Below are 23,569 nucleotides of genomic sequence, written 5' to 3'. Positions count from 1 at the left end.
TGCCTGTGAGGAAACTTACCTCGCCCAAATTAATTATTGAACAATACAAAAATAAATAAATAAATAAATAAATAAGTCTCAAGTACTACATTTTACTACCAACTTTAGTTTTTCTACACCTGTTTAGACACAAATGGCACATTACAAATAGCACAAGGATGCAATTCAATATTAAGTTTCAATGCCCACTTCCAAACATTATGTCTGAACTGTAACATACATTCTCAACAAAGCAAAATATAACTGTGAATTAAAGACAATGCAGAGCTGCACTTTATAATATAATGTATAGCTTAAGCTTTTACAATTACTCTCTTTTTAGATTAAAATGCTTATTTTTTTGCAATAATGTATAAAGAAGTATTATATTTTATTTTGACTTAATGTCATGTTGTTATAAAATCACGTCAATCTGTTCATTGATGTATTAAACCAAGTCTCACTACTGTGATCTGGCTTCAACGCTCGGCTGATCCTGCTTAGTCTCATATTCAAGAAGTATAAAATCATGTCAAAACAATTGGAAGAAGACATTTTATAGGTGCTTCCTTCATTTCATTCACTTTGTGAATGCAATAATCAAGTACACACTGAAGAGGAATGCAGCAACATGGAGGGAAAAGAAAAAAAAACAAAACAATTAAAAACACAACTTAAAATTTTATGTTTAGACAGTGCATATGAGATGTCCTTACCTTTGTATCATTGGCCAACAGTTCTGTGTAACTGCTGTAAATGTTGCTCAACTTTTCCACCATTTGAATTTGTGTTTTATGACGCACATAGTACTTAGTATAGATCCTCCTGCCCAGATCCAAGGCCAAAACCCTCAGCGCCTCTCCACTGGGAGGCATATTGGCTACACTCTGAAAAGAATGCAAAAATGCAAAATTAAAAATATTTTTTATGACAATTATCTCTCCATCCTTCCTAATGAATAAGGAATGTTCTTTGGGCCGAAAAAAAAAAAAAAAAAATCAAGACTACTTTTTTTCAATAATGTAAACAAATTTATGCTTCTTGTCACTCTCATGATGTTAGTTTTGTGGTTTTCTGGCTTGGATGGGTCGTAATATATAGCAAAGTATTAAAACAATGACAGCCGAGCGACATCACTGGACAACAATTCTGTCTTGAAATAATTGTTATGCTGCCATAATGTGTGCATAACAAATATTTACCAGTTTTGATTAAATACACAAATTTCTGGTATTTCAGAAAGCTGCAAACAAGGGTGGGGGTTGTACTACCTGCAACATGATGTCAACGTATTCATGGTCCTCCAGTATACAAAGAAAGGGGTAAAGTTTAACACTGTGATGTCTACTTTTGGTGTTCAGCAGGTTCGACTTGCTCTCCTTTAGGGCCTGAAGGAGGGTGTTGTGCCATTGAGTGCGGGTCTCTGCCAAAAGCTTCCTCTGAATACATTAAAAAATAATAATAAACATTAAGACAACCATTTAATGACTCACTGACTGGTTAAGACATACAGAGTGGGTGAAAAACAATCCTCCCTCCAAGCAAATCACATTCATCATATTACTCAATGTACACAATTGTTCAATCAGTATTCATGTGCCAAATTTGTAAGTTAAAATTCCTCACAATAGAACGGGGCTAAAGATAACCATTTATTTTTACCGTGGGTATTCCATTTTTGCTATAATGTTTATGTGTTCCACATCAAGGCTTATTAGTGATAAGTTGCAAGGAAGTTTGGTACACTGTCTTTAAATTATTGTTATACAACAGTATGTGAACTGTTCAGCACTTGAGGAGTTCCTAATACTTTGAATGACAGAAGCAGAACCAGTCTGGATTATGGATAGAGGTAACTGTGTTGTCTCAAGAGGTTTCAACTACAATATATTATTATTCTGCGCTGGCTTTCTCCAAATGCTTCCTGACCACCAGGGACTGTCGGGCTGCTCGCTTCTTATGTCGGCCATCTGGAGAGACAGACGAGCCACGCCGAACCGTAAATGGCAAGTTGGAAGAAGTAACACCAGAGGAATAGAATTTATCTTTCCACCTGTCAGACCTTACAGCATATTTTTAAGAATATATTCGAGAAATGGGGAGAAAAAAAAAATGACCAGAGGAGACATCGTGCATCCCACTTCAGGTGTACAAAAATGCAGAAACATTCATATAACTACTCAAAACAAAATGGACTTCTGCTAATATTGCATGACTTAAAACCTATGTGGCTTGAGCTCAAAACAAAAAATAAAAGATTTGTTGTTTCTGCACCGCGTGAGAGTCAGTCTGCTGCTGACCTCTGTCAGCGGACTGACACTTTCTGACTCAGTTGATCTTTGCGGGACAACCTGAGAATTTGCAGCATCTGTAAAAATGTTTCATGACTCCAGAATCCTTCAAATTTTTTGCTGTTTGCAAGTGTTTTTGTTTTTTTTTTTTTTGTTTTTTTTTGCTTCCAATTTGACCACGTGAACTCTTATTTACGATAGGTTTTCTCATTAATGGAAAAACCTAACAACATGGAATTTGAACATGATTGTAGTCCCCTGTCTGGTGCTCAGCTGCACACCAGGAGTAATTTTGGGTTTAAGGATCTTCCTCCAGGGCATCTTAGTGATTTTCCTGCCTGATAGGGAATCGAAAAGCGGATTCTCTGAACACAAGTCACCTGCTCTAACCTCTGGGGTATTAACAGTTATGTGCAGGTGGAGCATCTCCTCTAGAGACAAACTGTGCATCTTTATGCACAAAGCATAGTAGCTGTAAATTGGTTGATTCAAATCTCCAAAATGGATCAGTCACGAATCAGGATCGAATGTTAATATGCTGTGCCGTACCCAAAACATCTCACAAAGTCCATGTTGATACAGTGAAATCATCTGCAAAGAATCCACTTGAGGATTTAGTCAGAGTTGTGTGAAAACATAAAATATTTCACAAACTAAACATTTTGTTTCCCTTGGAGACATTTATTTGCCCCCATCATGTGTTTAACTACGGTTTTTAGTTTTTCTGATTAATATGAACCAATATTTGAGGCAATTTGTCTGCACAACTACATCTTCTGATGTGCACTAGTGCACACCTGGAAACATTTTTAAAAAATAGTTTCTCTAATAATCATAGTAAATAACTAAAGAAAAAACCCCAAATACTGATGCAAAATACAAAAAAAATAACTCATTTATGTTCTGATAGAAAACATTAATTGCTCAGGCAGGTGGATGATTTCAGAGCATGAGCTTCTCTCATCAAGGTGGACCACAAACTTGTAAAGGAGGTCTTGATCTCAATGGGACTAACCTGGTTAAATAAAGGTTAAATTAAAAGTATGTAAACTTCTGACCACAATTCTACATTTGATTGTAATGTAATAGTATGCAAGTAATTTACACATTTATTTTGCCCCCTTGCTCTCCAACCACCTTAATCTGTGGCTCTTCAAAGGAAAGAACTTGGTCTCCTCTAAATATACTCGTATGCGTGGTTTTGAAGTTACATATAGCTTGAAATTAGTTTATTTCACAAAAGAGACTACTGCTCATACATATAGATGGGTAAGAAATTTAAGGAAAAACCAGAATACTTGTCCCCTACAGTCAGGGGATCCCATGGCTCAGTTGTGAGGGTGATCATTTGCTGGCATGGTTTAGGTCCATTTGTCCTGATCGGGAAGTTTCATTGTAAATCAATATGAAGCTGCTCTAATTGGTCAACTCTAACCTATGACAAAACATTTCTATTATGACGTGGTTGGTCTTGTTCAGGATGACAATGCACCCAACCACACGGCACAGAGGGTTAGTATGTAAATGATCTCAGTTGTGTGCTTCGGCCTTCACAATCACTAGATACAAAATCAAGGGAACACCAATGGCACATTTTGGTCCATTGTGTTACATCATGCTGTCCACTGCCATCAGCAGGTAGAATCAATGCCAAGGCATATTAAACCTGTTCTGACAGCACATTATGACCCAATACCTTACAAAGACACTATTTTTCCTTAGATTTTTATCTATATATGGGGTGAACTACATTTTATTTTTCCCCCTATAGAAGTCTACAAAACATTTTACAGTATATCAAGTGGAATGACTACTTAAAACTAAAATTATGAAAGCAATTTTTCACCTCTAAAGAATCTACATCTAATAGAAAACAAAGTACACATTTTATAGCAAATCCATAAATCTTGCACTGATACAGAAAGGGTAATAGTTGGGTTTTTACCATTTTTGCCATTTTGTTAGAAACAGGCCGGCTAGCCTCCACAGAGTCAATGCTGATACTGCAGGCCTGCTCCATGTTGAGTTGACGCATGAAACGCTTCTGCAGCTCCTTATGGGAGAACGGTACTTTGGGGTACTGGTGGCGTTCCCTCTAAAACACACACACGAAAGACAGACATACACATGGACAAAGAATTAAGATCGTATTAAGGTGTAATGATGAGGGTCTTTCTTGTGCTGAGGTTTTATGCTCAATGCATTTTCTTTAGTGGCTCATATAACTCCTGTCCTGTTCTTAAATACTGGCAGATCCAAACTTCAAATTCTAAAGGTGTAGTAACACTGATGGATTGAGTAAACTGATTGAAATAATTTGTCTGGTGGATTTGGGGCTCTGACAGAATGAGTAGACAACCACCAATTGTGAGGGGAGAGAGCGCTTCCGGACCGGAATAGAAGACAAACAGATAACGCACCGATAAAACTAAATGCCTACCAGATATCCACTGGAAAGCTAACAAGTCCAGGAGAAAACGGTAAACAAAAAGGTGCAACCACTGGGAAAGCTTTCCATCTGATGTGCGCTGAAAGATTTGAGCATGCACAAAGCTCAACTAACAACGAAGGCATTTAACAACTGAGAAAAGGATTTGTACGTATACAACAAAAATGAATATGAACAAATATTAAAATTTTGTATAAGTAACTTACACATAATCCTCTTACACAGCTGTTTTAGTTTGAGCTTCTCTAATGTACTGTGACCATGGTGACACCTCTGTGTAGACAGGCTGGGAGTAAGCACAGTCTGAGAGCATCCATTCTGTGGATGGAACAAATCTATAAATAGCTACAATGGTGTAGAGTGCTATTTCAGGCCAGTGAGGACAGGCCAAGTCATAAAACCATCTCAGTATACAGCCAACAAAATAAGCTCCAACCTTGTTTGCATTTTTAGGCTTTTATTCTATGGTATTTTTTTTAAGTGGTTTAATATAGTGAGTGCCTTTGTACTCTTGAAAGCACTCTAAATATATATATACACACCCCAACTCCAATGCAGTTGGGACATGAGTGAAATGTAAATAAAAAACAATGATTTGCAAATCCTCTTCAATCTATATTCAATTGAATACACCATAAAGACAAGATATTTAATGTTCAAACTGATAAACTTTATTGTTTTTGTTCAAATATTTGCTCATTTTCAAATGGATGCCTGCAACATGTTTCAAAAAAGTTGGGACAGTGGTATGTTTACCTCTGTGTTACATCACCTTTCCATCTAACAACACTCAATAAGTGTTTGGGAACTGAGGACACTAATTGTTAGTATCATGATTGAGTATAAAAGGAGTGTCCCCAAAAGGCTCAACCGTTCACAAGCAATTGAATGTTGAGAAACATTGTTCTTAAACTGTTGGACTATTTTTTCATGCAGTTGTTCACAAACTGGTGATCCTTGCCCCATCTTTGCTTGTGCAAAGCACGGTGACTTAGTGGTTAGCACTGTTGCCTCACAGCGAGAAGGTCGTGGGTTCAATTCCTGTGGCCTTTCTGTGTGGAGTTTGCATGTACTCCCCGTGTGTGCGTGGGTTTCCTCCGGGTGCTCCAGTTTCCTCCACATCCACAGACATGCAGGTTAGGTGGATTGGAGTCTTTAAATGTCTGTAGGTGTGTGTGTGTGTCTGTGCTTGTTTGTCCGTTTGTGGCCCTGCGACAGACTAGCGTCCTGTCCTGGGTGTACTCCGCCTCGTGCTCTATGACTGCTGGGATAGGCTCCAGCCCCCCGTGACCCTTAATTGGACTAAGCGGTAGAAAATGAATGAATGAGTTCCCAAACGCTTATTGAGTGTTGTTAGAAGGAAAGGTGAACCACAGTTGTCTTTAACCACTTAAAGACAACTGTAAGAAACAGTGAAACCAATTCACAATGCAAACAATCTATCTCAGTTGTCACCATGTCCTGTTTTTTTTTTTTTTTTTTTTTTTTTTTTAAACCAAAAGTACACTTGAACTTGAATTTAACTTGTATAGTAGAAGTCAAAAGCACACTGTGGTACCTGTGTGTAAAAGTCCTGAACCAGTGGCAAAACATTTTCACTTGTGCAGGGCTTAAGGCTGGGCTGGTAGTTGGGACGAATGGTATGTATGGCCTTCAGAACCATTTCTCTCTCATCTTGTTGGAATGCATACTGGTTGAACAGATCATCTAAGCACAGGCCATCTTCCTCCATCTGGTCCAGGCACCTGAACATAAAAAGACACAGACACAGAGCAACAGGTCTGTATAGCATCTTAGGAGGTAAGAACATATCTGTTGGATTTTGTGCTACTTTATCACACTGAATCAACAATTATTTGTGGCTTTCAAAATTCATTTATTGGAGTTTATCTAGAATGAAAACCTACTGTCCACTTACAGTCAGTCCACAGGCATATTTCTGAGAGTGAAATAAGCAAGACAGGCCAACAAAGTTAAGTAATGAGACAGTCTTAATATTCAGACTTTTTATATATTGGTTTATAACACCAGAATAAGTCCAACAAAATAGACAACGCTTGTCCATTGTGTAATTCCTAGGCTTTGGAAAAACGTAGGCATTTACCCTGCCAAATACAGTGACTGAATACTGACTAGGTCAGATGAATAAATGAGTCATACCTTCCAGTTTGTTAATGTTAAGTGCCATTATCTTGTACCTCACTAATTAAAAGGGCGCTGAAGACAAACCTGTTACAATCTAATGAACATTAATGCACTAAATCACTTGAAAAAGCAATTTGGTTTAGCATATCTTAATATCTCGCACACGTCTTGCACATGACAAATAATCTGTGGGTAAAGGACTGATGATGGATTAGGAGCAGGTTAGGTTGACAGTTTCTGCACAAAAACGCACCAAATCACATCTGTATAAAATTATTTAATGACTGTTTAATAAATCACAGCATTTAAGTTCTAAAACTCAAATAACATTGTCATGCCTCCACAGTCACCCTGCAGAAAGGATTTTGCACGAATGTTAGGGCCCGGTCCCACTGATGTTTAGGAAAATTTGCGCAAATTGTGCACACAATTGGCTTATATTCGCTAAACATCCGCAATATTCGTGAAACATGCCTGTATGAGTCGGCCAACATCCGCACACGTCCGCAATTATCCACAGAGGCACGTTTTTCCATTGCCAGGATTTTTTGAGCTGCACAAAATTTTGGTTGTGGATGACATCCGCCTTACATACGCAATACATACTCAATCTATGCAGTGTATATCCGCCGTTATCTGTTGATATCCGCAAATGATGGGGAAATGCGGCTTGGCAGCGGACTGGGACAGTGCGTAAAACGGATATATAGCATGCCTATATATCCGTATGCATTCGCTACAATAAACTGTAGCGAATGCATACGGTAGTGTTCAGAATAATAGTAGTGCTATGTGACTAAAAAGATTAATCCAGGTTTTGAGTATATTTCTTATTGTTACATGGGAAACAAGGTACCAGTACATTCAGTAGATTCTCACAAATCCAACAAGACCAAGCATTCATGATATGCACACTCTTAAGGCTATGAAATTGGGCTATTAGTAAAAAAAAAAGTAGAAAAGGGGGTGTTCACAATAATAGTAGTGTGGCATTCAGTCAGTGAGTTCGTCAATTTTGTGGAACAAACAGGTGTGAATCAGGTGTCCCCTATTTAAGGATGAAGCCAGCACCTGTTGAACATGCTTTTCTCTTTGAAAGCCTGAGGAAAGTGGGATGTTCAGGATTGTTCAGAAGAACAGCGTAGTTTGATTAAAAAGTTGGAGAGGGGAAAACTTATACGCAGGTGCAAAAAATTATAGGCTGTTCATCTACAATGATCTCCAATGCTTTAAAATGGACAAAAAAAAAAGAGATGCGTGGAAGAAAACGGAAAACAACCATCAAATGGATAGAAGAATAACCAGAATGGCAAAGGCTCACCCATTGATCAGTTCTAGGATGATCAAAGACAGTCTGGAGTTACCTGTAAGTGCTGTGACAGAAGACGCCTGTGTGAAGCTAATTTATTTGCAAGAATCCCCCGCAAAGTCCCTCTGTTAATAAAAGACGTGCAGAAGAGGTACAATTGCCAAAAAACCACATCAACTGGCCTAAAGAGAAACTGGAGGAATATATTTTCGACTGATGAGAGTAAACTGTTCTTTTTGGGTCCAAGGGCCACAGACAGTTTGTGAGATGACCCCCAACTCTGAATTCAAGCCACAGTTCACAGTGAAGACAGTGAAGCATGGTGGTGCAGGCATCATGATATGGGCATGTTTCTCTTACTATGGTGTTGGGCCTATATATCGCATACCAGTTATCATGGATCAGTTTGAATAAGTCAAAATACTTGAAGAGGTCATGTTGCCTTATGCTGAAGAGGACATGCCCTTGAAATGGGTGTTTCAACAAGACAATGACCCCAAGCACACTAGTAAACGAGCAAAATTTTGGTTCCAAGCCAACAAAATTAATGCCTCACAGATGTGAAGAAATCATGAAAAACTGAAAAACTATTTTTGTGAACACACCCTTTTCTACTTTTTTTTTTTTTTTTACTAATAGCTTAGTCTTGTTGGATTTGTGAGAATCTACTGAATCTACTGGTACCTTGTTTCTCATGTAACAATAAGAAATACACTCAAAACCTGGATTAATCTTTTTAGTCACATAGCACTATTATTATTCTGAACACTACTGTACAGAGTGGCTACAAATAAAGCGTTTGTATTACGTCTGCTTTGCATCTGATTTGTGGACAATTTGCGAATGCATAACAAACATTTCACGTAAACCCAAAGTACTATATGTGACAGAAATCGGCATACTTGCCCAGTCATCGGCCAGTCCAGCTGTGGAGACGTTACAGATGTAGTTATGGATCCCCAAATACGTAGTGTGAAAGTTGCTGCCATCCAACAACATATCAATGAAGTTGTCCAAGTCCAGCAATTGCTCCAGAGGCTGTGGTGTTGGTGTGCATAGTGATGCCGAAAGGCCCGAGTACGCTTCTTTTATGACCGCAATGCAGATGCCGCGCATGCGCAATACGACCGCTGTCTCCACAAACATTGTGCGCGATGCATTCACAATACATCTGTTAATATTTCCATGATAATTGCAATGCGTCGATCCGTTTCCTCAATACATGCGTGATACACCCGTGACTGTTTGTCATGTATTCGCTAAACATTATTAATATATTTGTAATTCATACTGAGTAATTTGTCATTTATGGCCAATTTTTGTGCGGACGACAACGAACGCCCGACATTTGTATACTCAATTCATGCGCAATTAATCCTCTCCCCAGTGGGACTGGGCCTTTAGCATTCAAAGAAAAAGAGAGTAAGGCAATTGTAAAGTGATGCACAGAGTGAATGACATTTGTGAGGACTGTTTCTGCACCAAACTATACTGAATCAAAGTACGTAAACATCATGAATATGAATGGTGACAAGGGGCAGCCCTGGAGTCCAACTTCCTAATTTTTTTTTTTCTACTAGGCGCTTATAATTTTTTTTTTTTTTTTTTTTTTTTTTTGCTTGTGCTTTGAACATGCCTTTTTCATTCTGTAAATTTTATGTTTATTTTCTTTTCTTCCCTAGACATTTTTAAGTCTGCATGTGATTTACTCGGGTTTATATTGGCACTGGAATAGCTTGCACCTTACTTTTTGTTGTACTTGTTACAATGACAATAAAGAATCAGCAAAAGTCATATTACATTGTTATATTTCATGCCTAAGGGTCTCTTGTGATGTAACATGTAATTTTGGTCTGAGTAAATCAGAGAGGCTTCAACAAAGATGATTAATTTGGGTACTGCTGGTGTGGTCCAGAAGAATAAAGAAGAGAGAGCAGGAGGTTGAAAGATAGAAGACCAATCAGCGTAGTGACTGTTCTGCTGCACCCCAGGGAACAAAAAACCTCTGAAGGATGCAGCCCTTCTGAAGGAAAAGGTTAAGGGATAAATAAGTGAAGCATGAGTGATAGAATGCAACAGCACACGAAGGCCAAGAATGGTGCAAGGATGACATCAAAAGGTAAGCGTTACAATGGGAGACTAAAGCTGCACGAAGAACATTGGGGGGGGGGGGGCGCAAAAAAGCAATCAGAAGGAGAAACAGATCAGACAGGAACAAAATGAAAGGAAAATACAGGCTGCTATGTCAGAGACTGATCAGAGACTGAGTGTGCTAGCACTGAACAACTTCACACCAGCATCACCTTACAACCATTGATGAACCTACAAGCAGCCTATTTTGTGCTCTGCTGACACGGAGGAGAATGATGTGCTCAAATTACTTCTCCAGCCAACAGTCAAATGAGAGGTGCTGTGATCTCTCATTAAAATCTAGAACTGCTTCTGTAAAAGGGCACAACCTAGAAATCTCAAAAAATTCAGGGGACTGAAGCATGTGGACTAAAAATGAGACACTACAGCTGCACAGAGCGAAAACAATTTTAGACATTTCAAGCACTCTGTGGGCAAAAACAAAAAATATATACAGGTATAGCACAGGTCTCGTGGATGCACGATTACTGGGAAATTTTAATGCTCACACCAACATAAATCTTTATGAAAACCACAGCGCAGTCCCCGCCCAATAATTTTTTGATTGAATAAACACCCGAACCGAGGTTAGCCTGTTAGCTTAGCTGGTGTAGACTTGAAGAAGGGGTGTGTTCATGCTTCTTTTGTCACACAGCTGAGTGATCCATGCTCCACCTTTTTAACCATCTATGGGTTCCTCATGACATCGCCAGAATAACTCTTTCAGGTCTCTATAGATAACCAATGAGTGACGTCACGCAGGGTTTGTCCAGTATAAATATAATCTATGGCTCCGTCTGGGTGCTCCAGCTTCCTCTCATGTCCAAAGACATGCACGTCAAGTGAATTAGAAACTTTTAATTGACCACAGGTGTGACTGAGTGTCTGACTGTGTCTATCTGTCTGTACATGGCCCTGTAGCCTTTCCAGGGTGTACCCCTCCTCTCACCCAACAACCTCTGGGATAGGTTCTAGCTCCCCAGTGTCCTTTAACTGCAATACGTGGATGTAGAAAACAAATGGATGATGTTACTTCAGACAAGTTATGTATTCAGGTAATTGTTACAGAAGCAGTATCAATAAAGGGCTGAGTGTTTGAGGAACAAAGATGGCAGATGATCTCCGGTTTGTCAACAAATGTGCGAGAAAATTATTGAAATACTTAAAAACAATATTCCTTCAGTAAAGATGGGAAGGGATTTGCACATTTCTCCCTCGACAATGCAGAATAGCATTCAACAATTCAAGGATTCTGAAGGAATGTCAGTGCATAAAAGTCAAGGGCAGAAGCTGAAGCTCATCACCATGATCTCCTATCACTCAGACAGCACTGCAACAAGAACAGAAATCCAAACTTCAGATCAGCTCCTCATATATTTCCTTGAGCTGTCATAGTGTAACACGGGCTCAATCACTGTAAGCTGGGAGAAACATCTGAGACATTGGTTAATTACTGTGAGAAGTCACAAGAGGGCATACCTCAGTCTCTCATGGGTTTAAACAAGATATGCCCAAAAACAAATCATAACCTACCAGATCTGGCCCTCTAATTAGCCAAATCTGCATGTTTTTGTATTTTCAGAAGAAGCCAGAATACCTGCAGAGAAACCTAACACACGTGTTTGTTTCTAATCAACAGTAGGGGTGCAAAAAGAAAAAAAGAGTGAAAAAGTGAAACTGAAAAACAGCAATATTTCACATGTACCAAATGGTGGTCTACACTACAGTATGTACCAAAAAAAAAAAAACCTTGGAGCTGCAAGACCGGTGATGGAATACACCAACATCTTTACCTTTGCAAAATGTAATTAAAAAACTTCATGCAGAATGTCCAAGATGTGGAAACTACAGATCTTCAAGCCAACTGTTTAAGTGATCTTTTTAATTTTGTGTACATCTTTTGGTCTATACATGGATGAGGTACCCTGAGAGTAAGGTAGTGTAATAAGAGCAAAAGGGGTGACAGATCACCAATCCCATGGTTTGGATCACTGTTTTTAATCATGAATCAATTCATCTTTCAGATCAGCAAAAGCAAATACAAAACTTTGCGTTCCCAAGTCCCCCACCCCACTTTTAACTCACTGAAGTCCCAGTCATGTCAGCCAGGGGAAATGCCCCCGCTCACGAGTGGACATTGCTTTAATTTCAATGCAACTCTGGATTGAGATTTATGGAATTTTTACTTTTAAACTGCATTCACCCTGACAATAAAACTGTACTCCACACTATTATGTAAAGTGCAATTAATATGCTTGTCAAACTGTAAGTAAGTAAGTAAGTAAGTAAGTAAGTAATGTTTATTTATATAACACCTTTCACAGACAAGGAAAGTCACAAGGTGCTTCACAAAAGACACAGATAAAAATTCTGAGAATAAAAGACAATGTACATCACAATAAAATAACTCTAAGACACACACAGTGGTCATAAAACAGCCCTCTCACTACTAAGGAATGAATGCCTGGAGAAACAGATGGGTTTTAAGTTTGCTCTTAAAAAAACATCGACAGAGTCCAGCAAATGAAGAGACAAAGGGAGATCATTCCAGAGCCTTGGTGCAACGGCCTGGAAAGAGCGATCTCCTCGGGTCTTAAAGTGGATACGAGGGACCCTCAGAAGGTTCTGATCCACTGACGTCAGGCTCCGAGCAGGACAGTAGGGACATAACAGGTCTCTAATGTAGGAGGGAGCCTGGCCATGCAAAGCTCTAAAAGTCAACACTAGGATCTTAAAATGGAAACACAACGACACTGGGAGCCAATGAAGAGACTTTAAAATAGGAGAGATATGAGTCCTTCTGCTTGAGCGAGACAGCAGCCTTGCTGCAGAATTTTGGACCTGCTGCAGACGGGACAGCTCCTTTTTGTTCAGACAGGAAAACAAACTGTTGCAGTAGTCCAAACAAGAAGATACAAATGCATGAATAATCAACTCAAGATCATCTTTTGTAACAATTGATCTGAGTTTGGAAATCTTCCTCAGCTGGTAGAAACAGTTTTTGGTTAGCTGCTTGGAATGATGCTCAAATGACTAGGGGTGTCGGAAAAAAATCGATTCACGTCCGAATCGTGATTCTTATTTATTACGATTCTGAATCGATCCAAAATGTCCAAGAATCAATTTTTTTAAAAGCATTTTTTAAACATAATCTTGCTTACTTGCTGCGTGTACTGTTTGTCATGCAACGGCTTCCGTACTACAGCGTCCCCGCGAGGGGGTGGGGGGGGGGGGTCCGGCGTGCTTCAAACACTCGTGCGCTGCAGAGTTCAGTGGCTGTAGCTTAGCACGGCGGACGAAGAGCTAATTCAGCCAGCACCGTCTTTGCTGAAGGCAAATGTTTGGGCGCATTTTGGATTTTATTATTTGCTGCGTAAGAAGGAGCTTGACATGACTTATGCAGTTTGCAGAATCTGCAAAATGAAAGTCAAGTACTTCGGAAACATTTCAAATCCACATGCACCACATGCTACGCTATCACCCGGAGCTAAAAGAGGGGAGCAGCGTTATCTGCCGACTACTACCAGCGCTTCGCTAAACTGCCAGCTAACTCCGAACGAGCAAAGCAGATAAGTAAATTTACATCTAGAATCACTTGATTAACCTTGTAAAGCTGCATTTTCTTAAACATAAACATTTTTTAAGTAATATAACTATTTCTCAGAGCTCTTTGAATCGAAAATCGATTCTGAATCGAATCGTCACCCCAAGAATCGGAATCCAATTGAATCGTGAGTTGTTGTACGATTCACATCCCTACAAATGACATTTCTTTATCAAAGAAAACATCTAGTTTTCTCAGGCTAGATTTTGCAGATGAGCTCAAAAGACCTAAATACTGTTTAATCCCCGGACTGACATCATTGGGGGCAACAACCAGCACCTCAGTTTTATCCGAATTTAACTGCAGCGAATTTGCACCGAGCCATTGTTTAATTTTCTCAAGGCAGTTCAGTAGAGAGTCCAATTTCTGTATCTCAGGGGCCTTTAAATGAGCAGTAAATTTGGATGTCATCAGCAAATAAATGATAAGAAACATCAACGAACTCCTGGATAATCTTTCCCAAGCGGAAAACATAGAGCAAAAACAAAATTGGCCCCAAAACAGAACCCTGTGGTATACCACACGTCAAACTGGCAGAGTCAGAAATGATCTGATTTGCAGTGACACTAAAGCTACGACCTGACAAATAAGAGATGAACCAAGCTAGAACAGTCCCTGACAAACCAACCGAATTGCGTAGTCTTGTTTGCAGGATTTTATGATCGACAGTGTCAAATGCGGAGGAGAGGTCTAATAGGACTAGAACGGTGCATTTTCCACAATCCGCAGACATCAAAATGTCACTAGATACTTTGAGTAGGGCAGTTTCTGTAGAGTGATGCCTGCGGAAACCAGACTGATAGGTGTCAAACATGTTGGAAGTCACTAAGAAGGAAAGTAGTTGATCATAAACCACCTTCTCCAAGACTTTGGACAGGAATGGAAGTGTGGAGATAGGTTGGAAGTTTTTCAGATCAGAAGGGTCCAGATTAGACTTTTTAAGAACTGGTTCCACAAATGCATGTTTAAAAGAGCTGGGAAAAACACCAGAAGACAGGGAGACATTTATCAACTTGGTAACCCAGGGGCATGGGCCAATGACATCAAACACAGTAACAAGGAGTCTACACGGTAGAACATCAGAAGGACATACAGAGGGCTTCATCCTGGTTATCAAAGCTGAGACATCAGCCTGTGTTACAGGATTAAAAGAGGACCATGTACAAGGAGCAGGCTCAACAACATTAGGGACACCATATGTGTGCAATGGGAGATTAGCTTTAATGTCCTGAATTTTGCAGACAAAAACCCTAAAAAAACCATTGCTGTCAGCTTTGCAGGATACAGGTGTTAATGGAGCAACAAGACACACAATAGAGCTGATAGTGTCAAATAGCACCTGGGGTTTTTTCTTATTTAAGATGATAAGCTGACGAAAATATTCCGATCTGGCATTTTTTATCATTTCATTTAAAGAGGACATAAGTTCCCTGAGGTGCAACCTATGGACCTCAAGTTTAGAAGACTTCCACAAATGCTCAGTTTTCCGACATAGTCGCTTCAAATCTCGGATACAGTCATTAAGCCAAGGATTTATGGTCTTCTTAGTCACCAAGTTGGATTTAAAAGGTGCGACCTCATCCAAAATGGATTCACAATGACCGCTGAAAGTGTGAAGAAAGCTGACCACATTATGACACTCCATGAACAGCTTAGAGTCAAACCTGGCTGAGAAACCAGCTGCAGTGTTCTCAGTGATGATGCGCCTCTGAGACCTAATCTCAGATTGCGCAGGCTCAGGAGTGAAAGAAAAATCAAATAAAACACACCAATGGTCGCTCATGTGGTCGCAAACTGTGTGTGTGTGTGTGGGGGGGGGGGGGGGGTGTCTCTGATCAACTATAGTCTGTTCCAACACTAAACCGTAATTCCTCCTGAACTGCAAGAGAGGTGTGAAGACTCACCACTAATCAAGAGAACATCCAAACACTGTACAGAAAGGTCAGATTCAAACCTAAGACCTGCTTGATTTAACACAAAAGTGCTAACTACTCCTGCACAATACTGATGCTGTGGTAGTGGCAATTAAAAAAAAAAGAGTAAAAAAAAAAAAAAAAAAAAAAAAAATGCTCTCAAATTAACTTGTCGAATTGGCATTGAAGTTTGGAAGATTTGTTGCCGCGGCAAACATTACTGAAACACTGGAAACACTGGAATGAAGATAATCTAACATCTGTAACAGAATTCGAAACATAAAGGAGAACATGACCCCTGCTGGTAACTCTTTGTACTGCTATTGCCTTTTTTTTAAGGCAGTCCTCCTTAAAATGTTACTAATAATTCACAACACTGAAAACTGACAACAGTTAGCACTCTTGCTTCACAGCAAAAAGATGCTGGATTCATGCCCACCCATACCCGGTTCCTTTCTGTGTGGAGTTTGTATGTTTTCCCCATGTCTGCATGAGATCCTCTAGTTACTCCTGTTTCCTCCCACCATCCCCCAAAAAATATATCCAGGAGGTCCTTTTGGATTGGAGCTCTGGATTTGCGTAAGGCAGAGTAACTGGTATAAAGCTTGTGCCATGTCAAGACGCCACTGTAACTAAAAGAAGATGATGAGCATCTGGCAGTGTGGGCACATGTATGAGTGCAAATACCTTGTGATGATTCGTGGGGAACAGGATGGACTGCGGCCCATACACTCCAAAGCAGCACAGTAAGATCCGAGATTCGGCTTCAGACCAGCCTCTTCCAACAAAATAAACATGCGACCAATCTGATTCAAGGTGCCCTACAGAGATGGAAACAAGCATTATACTTTGCCACCAGAATAAATTACACTTCATTTATTCTAGCAATTGCACTAGGTGTGACTGAAAGAACTGAACATCATTACTGACTAATTTCCAAGCTGTGGTCACGTCACGTCGAAGACATACGGAGTGACTTCCTTAAAATGTCAGACACAAAGATTTAGAAAATATGACGGTGTTCATAACGTACCAGCGCTTCTATTTTCACACAGAAATAAAGTGAAGTTGAAACAGACCAGCACAACAATGTATGTGTCTTGGTTGTGGAACTCACATTCTTGGCCCAAACTCTCATCATGATGTTGTAGATGTCTGTGTTAAGATGTCTACGTCGACTCAAGCTCCTGTGCTGCTGGAGTATGAAGCCGTATGCCCCTTCAGTGTCCCCGCAGAACAAACAGGCCTCCATGAAGGCGCGGATGCTGAGCTTAACGTCCGGGCACATCGACCTGTTATCAGCCAACTGTTGGTGCTGTGAGCTGGTCGGGGTTGTACACTGGTTCTCCTGTTGCTCAGTCAGCTTCATGCCGCTAGGTAGGTCGGTAGGTTGTGACGGTTTTGGTGATTTAGGTTTAACAATGTAAGACTGAATCTCACCGGAGAAAAAATCAGTTTTAAGAATGGAAAATATTTTTGTTTCACGGGTGGATAGTGTACCAGCGTCCATCGCTATGTTCTTTGAAATTTTCTTCATCTTCTTCTTCTTCTTGACTTCCTTTTGAATCTGCTCTAAATTTTGCACCGCCTGATGTTTGTTGCCGTTCTCCTCTGTTAATTTTGGCATCCAGTGGCTCGGATGGGTTTCACAAGTTTCATGGGCAACAGGCTGTCCTGAGTTAGGAATGTTCATTTTCTCTTGAGGTGTGGATTTGGAACACTTAACAGGCCGTTTCCGAGGAGGGGAAACCTTAAAAACCTTCAACCCTTTACGAAATTTTAAATCCAGAGCAACATCACACTGAACTTGCTGGATCCTTGTTTCGTTCACTGAAAGAAAGAAAAAGAAAAAGAAGAAAAGTCACCTTTAATGATTTTCCAAAACCACAGTGAACCCCCCCCCACAAACTTTATTTTTATGTCCTAAAATAGCTAAATCACTGTAAGCTGAAGGCCGAAACAGCAAACAACCATGACTTATTATGCCTCCTGTGTATTCTACTTGCAAACAGGTTACCATTACAAAAACCCAGGCTGTATGGAAGCCCAGGAAAAACTTAGATGAGTAACAAATAAAATGCTGATGCACAGTGCATCCAGAAAGTACAACCCCTGGCAAAAATTATGGAATCACCGGCCTCGGAGGATGTTCATTCAGTTGTTTAATTTTGTAGAAAAAAAAGCAGATCATAGACATGACACAAAACTAAAGTCATTTCAAATGGCAACTTTCTGGCTTTAAGAAACACTATAAGAAATCAAGAAAAAAAATTATGGCAGTCAGTAACGGTTACTTTTTTAGACCAAGCAGAGGGAAAAAATATGGAATCACTCAATTCTGAGGAATAAATTATGGAATCACCCTGTAAATTTTCATCCCCAAATCTAACGCCTGCATCAAATCAGATCTGCTCGTTAGTGTGCATCTAAAAAGGAGTGATCACACCTTGGAGAGCTGTTGCACCAAGTGGACTGACATGAATCATGCCTCCAACACGATAGATGTCAATTGAAACAAAGGAGAGGATTATCAAACTCTTAAAAGAGGGTAAATCATCACGCAATGTTGCAAAAGATGTTGGTTGTTCACAGTCAGCTGTGTCTAAACTCTGGACCAAATACAAACAACATGGGAAGGTTGTTAAAGGCAAACATACTTGTAGACCAAGGAAGACATCAAAGCGTCAAGACAGAAAACTTAAAGCAATATGTCTCGAAAATGCACAACAAAACAAATGAGGAACGAATGGGAGGAAACTGGAGTCAACGTCTCTGACCGAACTGTAAGAAACTGCCTAAAGGAAATGGAATTTACATACAGAAAAGCTAAATGAAAGCCATCATTAACACCTAAACAGAAAAAAACAAGGTTACAATGGGCTAAGGAAAAGCAATCGTGGACTGTGGATGACTGGATGAAAGTCATATTCAGTGATGAATCTCGAATCTGCATTAGGCAAGGTGATGATGCTGGAACTTTTGTTTGGTGCCGTTTCAATGAGATTTATAAAGATGACTGCCTGAAGAGAATGTAAATTTCCACAGCCATTGATGATATGGGGCTGCATGTCAGGTAAAGGCACTGGGGAGATGGCTGTCATTACATCATAAATAATAAAGTTTACGTTGATATTTTGGACAATTGAAAGGATGTTTGGGGATGATGAAATCATTTTTCAAGATGATAATGCATCTTGACATAGAGCAAAAACTGTGAAAACATTCCTTGCAAAAAGACACATAGGGTCAATGTCATGGCCTGCAAATAGTTCGGATCTTAATCCAATTGAAAATCTTTGGTGGAAGTTGAAGAAAATGGTCCATGACAAGGCTCCAAACTGCAAAGCTGATTTGGCAACAGCAATCAGAGAAAGTTGGAGCCAGATTGATGAAGAGTACTGTTTGTCACTCATTAAGTCCATGCCTCAGAGACTGCAAGCTGTTATAAATGCCAGAGGTGGTGCAACAAAATACTAGTGATGTGTTGGAGCGTTCTTTTGTTTTTCATGATTCCATAATTTTTTCCTCAGAATTGAGTGATTCCATATTTTTTTCCCCTCTGCTTGGTCTAAAAAAGTAACCGTTACTGACAGCCAATTTTTTTTTCCTGATTTCTTATAGTGTTTCTTAAAGCCAGAAAGTTGCCATTTGAAATAATGACTTTAGTTTTGTGTCATGTCTGTGATCTGCTTTTTTTCTACAAAAATAAACAACTGAATGAACATCCTCCAAGGCTGGTGATTCCATAATTTTTGCCAGGGGTTGTATTCACAGCACTTCATTTTTTCCACATTTTGTTATGTTACAATCTTATTCCAAAATGGAGTGAATTCTTTTTTTCCCCTAAAAATTCTACTCACAACACCCTATAATGACAAGAGCAGTCCACAATTTCTGACTTCATCAATCTGGATCCGGATCACCTCCAAAATTCAGTGGAGTCTTCCATGCCCTAATAGCCATCTGTGGTGCAAATTTGGTGACAATCTGTGAAGTAGGATTTTTTTGGGACGTAATCCTTCAAAGTCTATATCACGTGAAATCTTGATCCAGATTCCGGATCACCTCCAAAATTCAGTGTAGTCTTCCTTTGCCTAATATATTTTGTCAAAATCCATGCAGTAGTTTTGACATAATCCTGCTAACAGACAGACAAGTAAATAAATGCCAATGATTTTATTACATCCTTGGCGGATGTAAAAAGCTTTTTTTTCTTCATCATGAAGCTGTATAACTGGTGACGCAAAATGCAAAGCTTGCAATGTGCACAATTTCTCCAAATCACAGCCACAGAAGCCTATAACTTCTTCTGGGTGTCTGGGTGTCTTTGAGTAAACACAGTTAAAAAGAGTAAACAGTTGTTTTTTCAGTGTGTAAGTCACACTGGACTATAAAAGTTGCAGAACCTCCCAAACTAGTTAAAAAAGAAAGAAAAAACTGACCTATACTGCCAAAAATACAGTAATTTTGTTTAACTCTAATGTTATTATAGACAGCTACAGACATCAACGAATAAATCTGTTACTGTCCAAATATTTATAGACCTGCCTTATAGAACAACATACCTTTTAAGAGCTGAGACTGTTCCAAAATATGTTTTCTTGCATTCCTTGTCTTTTGGATTAAAAATGACACATTTCTTCTTTGAAGCCACGCATGTGTCTCTGAAACAAACAAAACAGAGCAAGTGATAAAAAGTATAAGACATTGTAGAACATCATTCTGTACAAATATGCCTCAATTCCAAAATCCTAATAACAGTCAACATTTTAGGTTCACTACCTGGCTAGTTTGGACAAAGTTTGAGGATGATGAATGTGTTCACCTCAGTAAATGCCAAATAAAATCAAAGACTTACTGAGTGACTCAGAAATGTTCACGTATCTATGCACAAAACTGTCTAAAGCAAACAAGTTGTGAAAAAGATGTGTGTTTTTTGGAGTGGGCAATACACCAATGTCATCATCATCACCGGTGTGATGGTACTGTAAACACACACACAGTGCACTGTCAAAAATTTGGACACAATTTCACATTCAATTAAATGTCCAAACTTTTCACAGGTACTGTATAAATAAACACACACAAGGAAAAATACCAGCCAAAATAATGACAAGAATTGACTCATTTTAAACTCAAACATTTCGAGCCAACTTTGATCAGCACTGCTGAGGCTGTGATCAGAGCCACGGACAGGACTGTACAGGACACCTATTCATCTCGACACACACTCAGTGCTGATGAGTCACAACACCTGTTAAAATACTTTTCTTAAAAGGCGTAACTCATTATAAAATAACATACACATTCATTTTCTATACCCATTTGTTTCATTTAAGTAATGAAGTGGATATTCTTCCATGAATGGAAGACGACTCACTTTGGCTATTTGTCCGGAACACGCTGTGACAGAACACGCTGTGTTATGGTTAGGGGTAGGGGAAGGTTTAGACATGGTGAAAAAAAAAAAAAAAACACAAAAATATTAAAATACCAGTGTGTAATGATGTCATTGCACTTGATCAATCATAGCGTGTTCCCGACCAATCACAGCGTGTTCTGGACAAATAGCCAAAGTAAAGGCACCTTGACACTTGCACGAATTTGATCCCCACACTGGCGCACAATTTGTCTTGCTAATGCATCCCACTTTGTCCCGCTGGACACTATGCTATATAAAATTATTATTTCGTGGGCGATGATGCATTTGCTCTCAGAACTTGGCTGATGAAACCATTCTCTCATCGTGACCAGAATCACAGAGAAATGATATACAGCTGCAGGTTCTCTCGTGTGCGTCGTGTAGCGGAGAACGCATTTGGAATCTACATACACACAGTAACGGATTGGTAAAACAGTTGCATTTTCATTCCTCCTTTTGAGTTGGAAATGTATTTGTAAAGTTATGTATATTATGTAACATCTTGTCATAATCTAATTTCAGGTTCAGATGCTCTGCACACAATGACACACAGTGTTCTCAAATAGGTTGACCAAAGTTCAGGACTAGTTAATGCAAATGGAAAGAAATTAATGCATGCCAAACAGTTCACAGTTCACAATGGGTTTACTCATTGGCACGCAGTGTCAAGGTGCTTTGAAAGTCCTCTTTCGGTCACGGAAGAATATCGATTGCCTTTAGGTAAGCCTATGTCCACAACTGTACACACTAACAATCACTTGATAAATAATTAAATAAATGAATAAATAACATTTCCCTTTCATTATACATCGACGTCTGAGGATGGATCATAGCCTGGTGAGTTTTGTCATTTTTTAAATTCTAAAATTGAAATTTGGCCTCTGGGCATGCACTTAAATAAATCACATAAAACAGCAGTTACTAAGAACAGCCACGGTCACTGTGGTCACGGTCACTGTACCCCCTTCACGTTCTGTGTCAAGAAATTTCACCAACAACAAGGCAAAGAGACAAAGGTTTCATAAGGGGTTAAACTACTTGAGTGAAATCACGTTTTAAGCCGACTGACATGACTGTTAGCATCAGCACACGAAGCAGCTCACCTCCTTTGTGTGTGACCGTAAAACCCCGCTGACAACACTTCGCTAAAAGGCCCGCAGACTTTTCAAACAAACTAAGACGACTGGAATATTTAAAAAAGGCACAAAGTCTGAGAAGCGACATGTTGACATCGAGCAGCGCGTCCTACTGCACACTAGGCAGCCATCTTCAATAAGACCAAACAAGTCGCGAGCAGAGATCCACGCCAATCTTAAAGACAAAAGCAGATGATCGCAGAGAAATCAAGCATGTTCGGTTTTGAATTTTTGTTTCACCGTTTGTCCATTTTTCTTTTCAGGACCAAAAAAAAAAAAAAAAAAAAAAAAGAGACAACGTTTCACGTACTGATTTTTTTTAAACATTTACATTTACAAGAATTTCGATATGACTCCGCCAACTGTGTTGCTAAATGCGTTATTTAATTTGATTATATTATTACTTTTTTATTTTTATAAAACAAATACCAAACAAGATTATCCTCTAAGTAAAAGCTAAATTCATTCAATAGTAGTTAACACACAACAGGAAAATACACAGAAAATGCATATAAGAAGTTGGAGTGTACATTAATGTTTTTTAGGTTTATTACTTAAATGTTGTAACGTTTGATGTGTGCTTTTATGTACAATTTTGGAAGTTGTTATCACATAGATATTATGAATTATGCATCCAAAGTGAAGCAGTGAGACCCAAGCTTGTGCTGCTGTGCCCTGATGAACCTTGAATGTACTTCCGGTGGGCTGTGAGAGTTTGTGAGACCACAAATAATAAAACAGAAAAAAGTCTTGATTTTTAATTTTATGTATAATATATATATATATATATGCCATGTAACTTAATCTCCGTGAAGTAGTCCAGTTTCGTTCAAACAGAAGTATTAGGTACACTTTTTGTTGTTGTTCTGTTTTTGTCCTGCAGGTGGCAGTCTCAGCAAAGAAAACAAGCAAAAATAGGGGTCAAACAATGGACCAAGGTTAACTTCAATAATATAAACAACAGTCTTTTATGTATGAGAAGCTTTACGTGTACAGCTTTGTAGAAGAACATCTAATGTGTGTCAAATTATTTTGAGGAAAGAGAAGATACAGAGGACAGGATGAGTTGGAGACGGTTAATCTGCTCTGGAAACCCCTAACTGGAGCAGCCGAAAGAAGGAAAAGATTGGAGTGTTGTTTTTGTCTTCTGTTTGCAGACAGCCAGACAGACAGAGAGATGTGCTCCCGGTT

General features: G+C 39.2%; 1 protein-coding gene across 1 annotated transcript in view; it reads right to left on the bottom strand.

The window, feature by feature from the left end:
- Positions 1-22,511, bottom strand: part of polrmt (polymerase (RNA) mitochondrial (DNA directed)) — an 85,856-nt gene extending 63,345 nt beyond the window's left edge. The window contains 8 exon segments of the mRNA XM_034179192.1: positions 696-866; positions 1,251-1,418; positions 4,216-4,365; positions 6,278-6,464; positions 16,508-16,641; positions 16,938-17,650; positions 20,386-20,484; positions 22,346-22,511. Coding sequence (XP_034035083.1) covers positions 696-866; positions 1,251-1,418; positions 4,216-4,365; positions 6,278-6,464; positions 16,508-16,641; positions 16,938-17,650; positions 20,386-20,484; positions 22,346-22,466 — 1,743 coding nt within the window. The 5' untranslated portion in view covers positions 22,467-22,511.
- Between the last annotated feature and the right edge of the window lie 1,058 nt (positions 22,512-23,569).

Source organism: Thalassophryne amazonica, chromosome 10 (genome assembly GCF_902500255.1).
Source record: "Thalassophryne amazonica chromosome 10, fThaAma1.1, whole genome shotgun sequence".
Classification (NCBI taxonomy): domain Eukaryota; kingdom Metazoa; phylum Chordata; class Actinopteri; order Batrachoidiformes; family Batrachoididae; genus Thalassophryne; species Thalassophryne amazonica.
This window is presented reverse-complemented; position numbering and strand designations above follow the sequence as displayed.